At 35.7% G+C, this 12,587-nt stretch overlaps 1 protein-coding gene across 2 annotated transcripts; it reads left to right on the forward strand.

The window, feature by feature from the left end:
- The first annotated feature begins 695 nt into the window (after positions 1–695).
- Positions 696–8,969, forward strand: Klp98A (kinesin-like protein 98A). 2 transcript variants are annotated; one of them, XM_075308789.1, is made up of 12 exons: positions 696–1,269; positions 2,975–3,198; positions 3,271–3,754; positions 3,815–3,898; positions 3,964–4,279; positions 4,342–5,274; positions 5,348–5,470; positions 5,548–5,661; positions 5,731–5,918; positions 5,977–6,839; positions 6,902–7,077; positions 7,146–8,969. In XM_075308789.1, exons 1-12 carry the CDS (start codon positions 1,220–1,222, stop codon positions 7,386–7,388), a joined length of 3,798 nt encoding a protein of 1,265 aa, XP_075164904.1. In that variant the 5' UTR covers positions 696–1,219; the 3' UTR covers positions 7,389–8,969. The 2 variants fall into 2 exon arrangements, with proteins under 2 accessions (XP_075164904.1, XP_075164905.1); XM_075308790.1 differs by lacking the exon at positions 5,348–5,470.
- Positions 8,970–12,587: the final 3,618 nt, after the last annotated feature.

Raw genomic sequence — 12,587 nt, forward strand, 5'->3', positions numbered from 1 at the left:
AAGAAAATGTGTCAGTTTTATTTACATCCAATCATCAGTTTAATTTATTGTTTTGTGAATTGTTTTTACTGGAGATCTATTCTTAAGGTGGGTACTATGTTCGGTTTTCGAGTTGAAAACCACGTTATTTTCGCGATTACTTTTCTTTAAATAATCAAAATTATAATTGATAACAAACTTATTCCTGTAACGTCTTGTCGAAATCTAGAAGAACAAGAAACTACGCATCAATTGAGTCAATGTGTCTGCTTTGTATTGTGTTTTAATAAAGTAACCACGAAAAATTCAACCCGAAAAGCGAACACAGTACTTACCTTTAGGTGCCGTTCAGTACATATGTTTATCAGGACGATAACGCCTTGTCCAACTTTTCGAGACATATCCCAAATGTTGGCCACATTATAAATTATGTTCAATGGCATAATCGATACTTCTGCTTATTAATGTGATCGATAATACATTTATCGATTATTTAGTCATCGCCGACAATTTATAGCGATTGGCCACACACTAAGATCCATGTTTTAAATATTGTGGAATTTTAGCATTTGTATTTACCTATCTATGGTACGTTTTTTCAATTGGACTAATCGGCAAAAAATCATAGGTCAACGTTACGTTATATATTTAGATGCATAACCAAATCTTTATGTTTGACATTTTATCTGGAAACGACAACCCTATTTTTCGGATGACATTTGGAGCAATTGAAAAATATATGATGTCACAATATATTTGATTATTTGGGGAATCGCGAAGTGAATTGTAGAAATTTATGTATTTAAAAAAAGTTTCCTCTTAATAGTTTATTTTGTATATAAATAAAGGAGATAAGTGTTATTTGTCTATTGTGTTTGTTTGTGTGTATGGGGAAAATCGTTATGTATTCATAGTCACTGTCTTGCCACTTGCCAATCGAGAAATCCAATACCAGTATAAACATCATCATAATTAAGAAGAAAAATATCATTTGGAGCGAAGAAGTTATGAGACTTTGTAGAAGTTTCGCAATTTGGTGATTGCTCGCCAGTGTTGGCTACAATAAACTCGTTTTGAAACCGTTTCGTGATGATAATTGTCGTTTTTCGTGAGAAGTAAATCGAAAGCATCCAAGCATCAACAACACAAACAAAGAAAATCATCAAATGAAAAAACTACTGAACAAAAGTGGGAAGTAACCAAGTTTTATTTGGTATTTTGTTTGAAAAATTAGGCGAATATGTCTTCGTCCATAAAAGTTGCAGTAAGGGTTCGCCCTTTCAATTCAAGGTAAGACCACAATTTAGTCTTATTGCAATATGTAGTATATTCAATCAATAAAATGTGGGAGTATCATCATATCCTAAAGTTTTAATACTTGTAAAAACTAAAAACTCTGCATAGTTTTTTTTTTTCTGTGAACATAGCTCATGTCTGCATTATTAGTCTTTGTCTCGGGATGATGAAGCTTCAAAAGATGTGAGGATGTTTTATTTATGTCGTAGTAGTTTTCCAGGACTGAGCACGGCCAGAATAAGGTAGCAAATTCCTCCGGATTGAGGCCATGTAGGGAGAATCTTTAAATTAAATGGCGCCCCACTTAAATCTTTAATCTTTAAATTAAATGGCGCCCCACGTAGAGCTGTTGCTGCTTGAATCTCGGAATATATGTGACTCTAACCCTCATTTTCATGAAGTTAGTTAACTTAGCTAACGAACTTTTAAACCGTACTTTGGACATATCTGTCACCTTGCCTATCTATATATCCCATATACCAGTTAGAATATATACCAGAAAACTAAAAACTCTGCATAGTTTTTTTTTTCTGTGAACATAGCTCATGTCTGCATTATTAGTCTTTGTCTCGGGATGATGAAGCTTCAAAAGATGTGAGGATGTTTTATTTATGTCGTAGTAGTTTTCCAGGACTGAGCACGGCCAGAATAAGGTAGCAAATTCCTCCGGATTGAGGCCATGTAGGGAGAATCTTTAAATTAAATGGCGCCCCACTTAAATCTTTAATCTTTAAATTAAATGGCGCCCCACGTAGAGCTGTTGCTGCTTGAATCTCGGAATATATGTGACTCTAACCCTCATTTTCATGAAGTTAGTTAACTTAGCTAACGAACTTTTAAACCGTACGTTGGACATATCTGTCACCTTGCCTATCTATATATCCCATATACCAGTTAGAACATACATTTTTACGATAAAGTTTACCAGAGAGAAGACAAATGGTGTTTCTAGTAATACAAACGAAATAGATTATCCAACAATTATCCGATTTCCCTAACGAAATCATGGCCTCAATCAATAATCGAGAAGGTTTAGCGGTTAAAACTATAAGTGCCCATATGTAATAGGTGCCTTTAGTTAATGTGGTATCACAATGGACTGAATAATCTAAGTGAGCCTGAAACTAAATCGGGCTGCCAATTTAACCTAACCTAACCTATGGCTTCAATCATTCATGAAATAGGAATTTACCAATTAAATGATGTATAGATTTAAGTTCTTTTCTGGAAAATTACGGCCATTCATATCTATTTATTTATTTTGTTTGAAATCTCGAAACAAATGTAATGGTATGGGAAAAATGTTGGGTCCCGATACAAAGATATCTTAAATAATTTTAGTTAGTATTCAGAAAAATGAAACAGCCAAAATGGTTTAGATATTGAGATCCATGAACAGGTTTCAATTTACCAATTTTCCAGTGTGGATTAAGTGTCTATGGATATTTTTTATCAGAGGCAGTGCTCAAAGACACGATCGATCGTAGGTACGAAAATTGGTTATTTAATACTGAATAATTTTTGCAGAGCTTGCGAGTATTTAACGTGCCGTATTGTCCCTGAAACGAAATCGAAATCTACTACATTCTAGTATAGGAACTTGTTGTCATGTTGTTCTCTTGGAAAAAAAATCATTTTTCGTATTTGTCAAGAAAAGCGAATAATCATTAATTTTGGTATAATTCGTATTTGTCATTAGGGAGGAGGATATGGACGCAGTTTGTATCGTTGAAATGGACAATAAGAAAACTCGACTGTCAAAACCGAAATTACAAGCTCAAAGAGATGCTGGACGGGAAAACTACCACGATTTCACATTTGACTATTCATATTGGTCTTTCGACAAAAACGATAACCATTTTGCTACACAGGAACAAGTTTACAATGATTTGGGAACAGATGTAATAGATTGTGCGTTTCAAGGTGAGTCATCCCTAAAGAATAGACATTTTCATTTGAATGTCGGACAATTCTAATATGTTATATTCTATATAGGTTACAATGCCTGCGTTTTTGCCTATGGACAGACCGGGTCAGGTAAAACATTCACCATGATGGGTGCCCCAGATAATCCCGGGCTTATACCAAGAATTTGCTCTGAACTGTTTGCGAGAATGCGAGTTGGTCAAGAATCTGGCACTGGCTATAAAACTCATGCCAGCTACTTGGAAATTTACAATGAACGTGTCAAAGATCTTCTGGGCCCTCAAACCAATGCTCATGGGCTCCGAGTACGTGAACATCGCACATTGGGTCCATATGTGGAAAATTTGTCTCAACATTCCGTGGCTGATTTCGATGAAATTCAGGAGTGCATTACACGAGGAAATATACAACGCACAACAGCTAGCACCAATATGAACGATACAAGTAGTCGTAGTCACGCAATATTCACTATTACCTTTGTGCAGGCCGGCTACATGAATGACATGCCGAGTGAAACTGTTTCCAAAATTCATTTGGTCGATTTGGCTGGAAGGTATTTCCGTCCTATTTAATTGTCCACTTTTGTCGAAATGAACGAATTGTATACTTTCAGTGAACGAGCAAATGCCACCGGAGCTACGGGACAGCGACTGAAAGAAGGAGCCCACATTAATAAATCTTTGGTGACATTAGGAAGGTAAATTCAATTCAAACATATGATGTATTTCTTGCATATATGTACATGTTTGTCTAAATTTTTAGCGTTATATCCGCCTTGGCTGAACAAACCACTGCCAATGGAAGTACCTCAAAACGGGTGCTCTATATACCCTATAGGGATTCTATCCTAACTTGGCTTCTAAAGGATAGCTTGGGAGGAAACAGCAAGACTATAATGATAGCCGCCCTTTCCCCTGCAGACTGTAATTACAGTGAGACCTTGAGCACCCTACGTTATGCGAATAGAGCCAAGAACATTATTAACAAACCAACAATTAACGAAGATCCCAATGTCAAACTTATTCGAGAATTAAGAGATGAAATCAATAAGTTGAAATCGATGTTAAGTGGCGATCTGGTAAGTTAGGCCATTGTTGGTATGAACACTTTGTTTTTATTTCTCTATTTCATTGCCTTCAGCAAACGTTGCAACCTTCGCTAAAGATGTTGGAAGATCTACAGAAAAAGGAGGCACAAGAAAAAGTTCTCACCGAAGAATGGACAGAGAAGTGGAAAGAAGCCCAATCTATTTTGCAAGAGCAAAAAAGTTTGGGACTACGAAAATCAGGTGTGGGCGTAGTATTGGACTCGGAAATGCCACATCTTATTGGTATTCACAATGACATAACCACAGGTGTGACTTTGTATAGCCTCAAGGAAGGGGAAACATTCATTGGTACAGACGAGGCTGAAATACCACCAGATATCGAATTAACCGGCGATGGTATACGACCCCAACATTGCACCATCATTCTAAAGGACGGCATTTGTACGTTACATCCCTCACCATTGGCCCAGTGTTGGCTTAATGCTCATTTGATCGACGAACCCACAAATATATCTCAGGGCGATATAATATTGCTAGGCCGAACAAACATTTTCCGTTTTAACAATCCCACTGAAGCCGCTCGTCTACGCAAGGAATACAATCGTTCCCAGCTGGATATGTCGCGGCTATCACTTATAACATCATCCCGAGAGAATCTGTTAACATCTAGCTTTTGCTTAGATGACGACTCAAATTCTTCGATGAGCGGTAGTATGATATCATCTCCATCAAAGAGAAATGATAGGCAATATTATCCCACTAAACCAATGTCTCGTGATGATCCCGAGTTGCAGGACGAAAATCGTAAAATTTTGGAAACTATTGAGAATGCATTAAAACAATTGAACATCGAGCGAGTTCAAATGCATGACCAGTACAAGACCAAAGTCCAAAAGTTGACCGATGAATTAAGACAATTGGAAAAGGAGGAGAAGAACAGTTTAGATCTATTAAGGTGTCGTGAGGAAGAACTTCTGGCTCGAAAGGATATGTTGTTGTGGGAGAAAAACAACGAGAAAGTGCAGGTAAGACCAAGTCCTGTATGTATAAAAATCGCCAAGTTTGTGTCGTTATGTTGTTGGTATTGTGTCGTTTTAGATTGATATTGTGTGTAGACAAATATCTGCCTTGCAGACACAGCTCGATTCCAAGAAACGTGATTTTTCTGAGTACGTCGCCAAAGAACTGCAAGAGCTTCAAGACTGTGGAAAATTGGACGAGGTGTGTGTCTCTGTAGTGTGTGAATACACATACGCCACTATGACATTTTTATATTTGTTTCTATGTTTCCCTTTTAGATCGACATAAAAGTGGATCCGTCGACTCCATTATCAGACGAATTGTTATTGCAGGCAGCTGAATCGTTGGACCTATTCGCATCGCAATTCATTAAGGATACCGTCAGAAGAAATGTAATGTATCACAATGTAGACCCATAAAATATTTCATAAAACTTTCACATAACTCATTTTCTTGGATAGAATGATGATATACGCCGCTTGGACGAGCAAGTGGCCAATAAAGAATCTATTTTGAGTTCAAGCACGGCAAAAATCGCCCAGGTCGATGAAAATCTTTTGCAAATTGAAGAAGAATTGCAAAAGCTATTACTGGAACGCAAGCACAAAGAAATGGACAATGAAAATCAGCTGGCGTTGAAAAAGGAGAGGTAAGTCTGATTTTACTATTTTCAACCGTCTTTAAATAGGGGAGTTTATTTTGTAAAGCTTGCAATTGCAACTATCGAAAAAAGGCACGACCGATATGAATGTGCAGACCGAGAGCGACGTCTCATATTCCACATGCGACACATTCCATACTGCTCAAACTAACTTGAGTTCGAATCTTAGTTCACCTACAATAGCAGATGACGACATTACTCCCCTCAGTAATTGTACATTGTCTTCCGGAGGGGAAATTGAGGATGATGACGACACCATTTCCGATTCAGGTATTAGGAAATCGAAGACTTCCTCACCCACATCGTCAACAACGAACAGCACAGAGCCGAATTCGACCAGTAGTGCTGCTGCAAGTGGCAGCCACAAAAAGTTAATCGGACTACCAAACGCTGTAATGAGTGATAGTGGTGTTTGTTTGGATCCTATACGAGGCATGAATTCTGTAAAGGCTCCTGGAGATTTGACGAAACTTAATTCGACCGCCAATGGCTTTAAGGGTGAAAATGTCCATTGCAATTCAGACGACGAAACAGCATCTTGTTCTTCCTGTGAGATAAACCCCAATATTGATAGTTTACACTCTCATTGTCCCATGCACAATCTGAGGCGTAAAATTGCTGCCCAGAAGGCATTAATAATGAAAAATCTTGAAATGAATGTAAATAAAGCTAAACTAGACGAGCAAATAGCCGAGTTGCAAGATCTTCAAAAACGTTATGTTATAATGGAAAAACAAGCACTGGAAAATGTTAATAGCATCGAAGATCATCACCTATGTTGTAATCCTATACAAGACTATGATCACAACGAAGATGACAATAATGAGAGCAATGCTCCCACAGAAGGTACATCGTCCTATATGATGCCCAGTATGACAAGGTCTTGGCCATCGGTTAGGGATGATTACGGTAAGCGAAATTACAATATAAATGTGTCTATTATTTGTGAAATTGTCTAAACACTCCTTTAGCTGAGACTGAACATTTTATTACCGTACCAACGTTTGTCATAAGAGGGGCAGGCAAACAAACTCACTATGAGTATGAAGTGCGTATAGCATTGCCCGATGGAAAATTGAATATATTGCGGCGTTACAGTCGCTTTCGAGAGCTACATATGAGCATGAAGAATCTCTATGGTGCCAAGGTCAGTGCAAGGTTATTTGCTAACCCCCTTACAATCCCCTAACACACGTTCTTATTCTCCGATTTCAGATTGCCGCATTACCCTTCCCTCGAAGAGAGTTGTTCGCCTCTAATAGTGAGGCGGTTGCCAAACATCGACGTCGTTTGTTAGAACTCTATTTGCGACGCCTTTTTGTTGTATGCTCGAGAATACCCCAATGTCCCATATACGAAGGTCCTGGAGCTCCTGGCCTCACACGAAAAACTTTAGCCGACTTCTCGCCGTTTTTCAAAAAGGGGCTCTTCGAGAACGGCAGGCACGGGACGGGATAATAGTTACTCTACTGCTAAATTATCTCTTACCAACAGTGTGTCTTCTCATATATTTTTATTATTTGTTAAGTTATATGTCTCAAAAGTGATTTGAAAGGCTGAGCCTTAAGTCAAGTCGCCTCTTCCCCATCCGCATTCTAACATCTCCATACTGTTACAAGACAGAAAAGAGGATGGGGCTTGATGATGAACATTCTACTCATGACTTTCCCACATGAATCGTTTGTTAGCTTGTTTTGTTGATCGTTCATTGTCGTCACCGAAGAAAATAAACAATTAATTTATTTCTTATACCACATAATAAATAAAACAATTTTTTTAGATCATTTTTTTAAACAATTTTCTTTTCCGTTGTTTTATAAAAGAAATTGCAACAAAAGTTAATTTAAAGTTGAAGAGCATCGTTGTTTTCGATACTAGAGGATTTCTGGTTAATGCAGCCTTCATTTGATGAATGCTTAACACAAACACACATACTATGCGTACCTCCTCCGTCCTCAATTTGTTGATAGGATCTGAAAAAAAATTGTTATATGTTCTTTATACAGACCTGTGACCATTGAATAGCATATCGCAATCAATAATTAAACTCGACAAAATAATACTAAAAATAAGTTGTGTAGTTAATTAATCGAATTATTTTTAGTGTGTAACTCTGCAAGTATGATAAGGACAAATGACCTAGTTTTTTAACGAAAGTAACATCTTGAGTTTTCCCGGATCACTAAATTAAATTCTGTAAAATTCCATTACCACTCAATATTATGAGAAATCTGTAAATATTTAAATTAAATTTAAAGACCACTGAAATGATAGGTAGGATTGAAAGTTTAGCAGTAGATGTATTGGTATTTAGAATGTAGGTAGATATGTAGTACTAAACAAATTTCAATTATGTAAATACTTTTGTCTCGACCATTTTTTTTATTAGATTTGCGTTTAATGCGTTTGCCTTACTTATGATCGTGATCTTTACATGCGAGAAATGTTATAATCCCAATATGTGATAAACATTGCAATCCATATAATGATGACCAGTTACATTTTAATTATTTTCATGTATGTCTGCTTTCATTGAACACTTATCATTGGTTGTTGTATTTTTAAATTAATTTCAATTTATATATGTAGTAAAATTATTTAAAGTATTATTTTTATTCTCCATCACTCGCTCATTCTTTTTCCAATATCTGTGTGCATATCCGCACGGAGTTTGTTACGATGAAAAATGCGTGCGTCTATGTATCTGCAGTATGAGAATTATATATAATTAATTTAAGTTAAAATTTATTGATATTAGTTTGAAGCTTCAGTACAATATGATATCTTCAGTAATAATTGTTGCTGATATATAAGAACAATAAGTACCCAATAGTATGGTATTGTGCAATAATAACTGGGGACTGTTCTGAGTCTCATCTGGCATCTTATGTGAGCTCTAGATCGGTTCCGACTAATTATAGTTTAAGCTTATATACTTTTTGCATATAGAAATAAAATATGTGGCCTGATCGAGGTTAATTATGTACTTGTTTTTACAAATCAAATAAAGACTATAATTTTTAATAGAAAATAAAAGAATATCTTTTAATGTATGTATATTTTTGGTTGAACAAAGCGAGCCCCCCCCCCCCCCCCCCCCCCCCCAAAATAATCTAACATTAATAGGTCTTGACCAGAAGAAGCGCATATGCTTGCACTTCAGTAGATTCAAGTCCTTACTTCACAGGTCTTCGAAACGATTCAGGTCATCTTACAGCAAATATGATTCGTCTGAGCTATTAAATGAAAAGAAAATCTTCATATCATAAACTATGGATTGTGGGCAAAACATTTTTAAACAATAAGACAATTGGTTCCAAATGATTAGCCTAAGCCACACCACATTCCAATAATATAACAATATTTTATTAAAATAATTATCAAATGCCTTATTAAAATCCATATAACTAACAAGTGTTTGCTTATCAAATACAAATTGATGAATAATATGAGCAGATTAGTATTAGCTGAACCAAATAAAGGTAAATTGAAGTCACCTAGAACTACAATTCTGTCTGACAATGCACTGAATAGTCTACGTGAGCCCGAATCAAATCGTGTTGGCACTTTAACCTACAATTCTGTCGCAATCACCCATTTTTGAGACAAACCTGTTGATGGCGTAAATATGACCCGGGTAGTTAATATTCATAAGATGGACGAAGTCACAAATAGCTTAAACCAGTGAGGTTCGTCCGTGATGATGATCATTATGATCATCATTTACCCACACGGTTGAATAACATGCATGCTGGGGGCTAACCACGGCATTCGATATCGAATTCATAATCGTATCGAAAAAATTGTTTGGATCACGCCATTCGATCGAAATTTGATGAAATGAAATGACAAAATTAAGTTAGCGGCACAAAATAGAATGTAGAAAAACACATGTTTTTGAAGATTTCAAAGTAAAAAGTAAATTTTATTTCATTATATATTATGGACCCATATCTCTATTTACATTCCTCCGAATTCCTTCCTAATTGGAGGATGAGATGAATATACAATAATTCGGCGACAGATACGGAATAAAAGTGCACATTGTTATTGGTGTAAGTACATGGGTTTGAAATGGTGTGCACTGTTAGAAAGTCACCTTTATGCAGGCTCAATGGACGATTTCGGCTGACGAAGGAGGCGTTCAAATGGAAAATAATTTTTGGTGGCATGTCAACGTCAATTCTATCGCTTTACAATTGTCTGCCGTCTTAAAACTTTTTGCCAGTGGAAGCCTTCATTATTCAATATTCTTACAAGGTGGTGCAGAAACGTTATGTTGTCACGGGAATGGTACGATAATTGGTTGATCACAATCTCTTGGACATCGATCTAGCATGTGCACTTTATATATGGTTCTTTGCCAAGCGAGGATGCTCGCTTCCGAACTCGACTATGACCAATTTTTGTTTAACTTTTATTGGAGTTGCATTAGTCCTAAATATTCAAAATATGTTCATTATATGTAAATTTACTACAAATGAGCAACAATTCGAATTAAAACTAATATATTTACAATTCCTATATTGCGAAAACAATGTAAAAAACAAGTGAAAAATGTTTTACGATTGCAATTTACCAATCGAAAATATTATCGATCAAAAAAACTCGATATCGACTCCCGTGATCCGAAAAATTTAGATTTCGATCAAAAATACTCGATATCGAATGCCGTGATTAGCCCCCTGAATTGCCAAAATTTTTCAATCCCCGTTTGTTTTCGATGTCTACGTTATAAAAAGACACATTAATTAAATACTACTAATAACCCATTCCGGTTAATTTCCCACAGAATTGTATCCTTAAAATTAAATATTTCTTCCTTCGTATAATTACCCCTTAAAACAGAACATTCATGGCTATTCTGAGTCTCACTGCACTGTACACCACACAGCACATATTCTTCACACCTCTTAAAAAATTAGTTGTTCTGACTCACACGTGAGAAAAATTTTTGGAATTCCTGATCGAAAAATGTAAACAGTTGATTTTTTTTGCAATACATTTTACTTGCAATAACCGATTTTACAGGGAAATTACAGAAGATTGTGGAAAAAATGAAAAAAAAAACCAAAAATATACACCAGTCAGAAGAATTTTTCGTTCAAATTTTAGATAGTTTTATAAAATTTTATTTCGTGACTATTTTGCTCAATAAAATGTGCAAAATATATAAAAAACACATTAAAGTTTCGAAATATGTTATTTATTTTTTGTTTTTTTATTTCAGCTTAAAACCATGCATTCACAAAACTACAAGTGTAGGTTAGGTTATGTGGCTGCCCGATGTATCAGGCTCACTTAGACTATTCAGTCCATTGTGATACCACAGTGGTGAACTACACTACAAGTGTAGCTTAACTAACAGAGGAAAAGAATGTTTGTCAAATTTATTTGGGCAAAGCCCTATAGACTGCAAGATTGTTGGATGAACGCACGTTTCGGAATTACCACATTCCTCATCAGCATCCTCTACATGCAGCAAAACTATCAACCAGTTATCAGAATAAATTCAGGCAGTTCGCTAAACCCAAAAGTAAACCACACTTGAAACTTCCGAAAAAAACCAACAATAGGGCTGTTTTCTTTTAGCACTGGATACCCTAAGCCGTGAAGGACTAAAAGAAAACAGAGTACTCGCTTATCCAGAACATCTCCAAAAATATGCAACACTGTCATCAGCTGTTTAAAAACAAACACAGAAAAGAAGTTAAATCTTGCATTTTTAATATATGAAATGCTCCAATTTGTAATAAATATTTACTGCTGCTATTGTGAATCACTTTATCAAAATACAATCCGGCAACATCGGCGCGACTTGCACTGATGAGTTGTTCTGGATAGAACACCAGTGCAACGATGTTCTGGATAGCCCATACAAATGTTGCATCCAGTGCTAAAAGAAAACAGCCCTAATAACAAAACAAAACGTTATTTATTTGTGTTAAAAATCTTCTAACTTTCCATACGATAGCTGTACACTTGGCCCATACAGAAAAAATGTTCGTGTACAGGTCTGTGACGGTGTATAGTGTGGTCCAGAACACATCTTAAGTGTGACACCTGACGAAAGCGATACTTGTGTGTACCAGAACAGGCACGATTATTTTGCCGAAGGATAATTCATTTATTTAGTCAAACATTATGATTTTTAAGAGGCTCTAGTAGTGCTAGAAGCAGAAGTTTTGATGTAGACGAAATGAAGAATTTTGCAAATAAAAGTTTGAAATATTAGAAAATGCACCACTTTATTTTTTACAATATGTGATAATTGCATGATATCTTAAGGTTTGGGTGAGGTGATATTTCAATGTTTTGGGTGAGGTGATATTTTGATACATAAATATTAAAATTCTTTTTTATGATTTTTTTTCTACCGCTTGTCTGAAATGCTTGATCTCAAATATTTTATTTTGTACCCATTTATTGATCCTAACTCTAAAAAATTGAGTTAAAGAACATATTTGGGAGGATAATTGTGGAAGTGACTTTAAAATAGTGCCTTTAGAACAACTTCCAAATTTTTTTTATTGGGATACTATTAATTTATTCTTTTTTTTTAATTTGTATAATATTACTATTAACGAGTTTTAATTAATTTACATTTGTAATCAATTCTGTACCTCTTTGAGCGTCTGATTATAATAGCAAACTCTT

This window comes from Haematobia irritans, chromosome 5 (genome assembly GCF_050003625.1).
Source record: "Haematobia irritans isolate KBUSLIRL chromosome 5, ASM5000362v1, whole genome shotgun sequence".
NCBI classification, from domain to species: Eukaryota; Metazoa; Arthropoda; class Insecta; order Diptera; family Muscidae; genus Haematobia; species Haematobia irritans.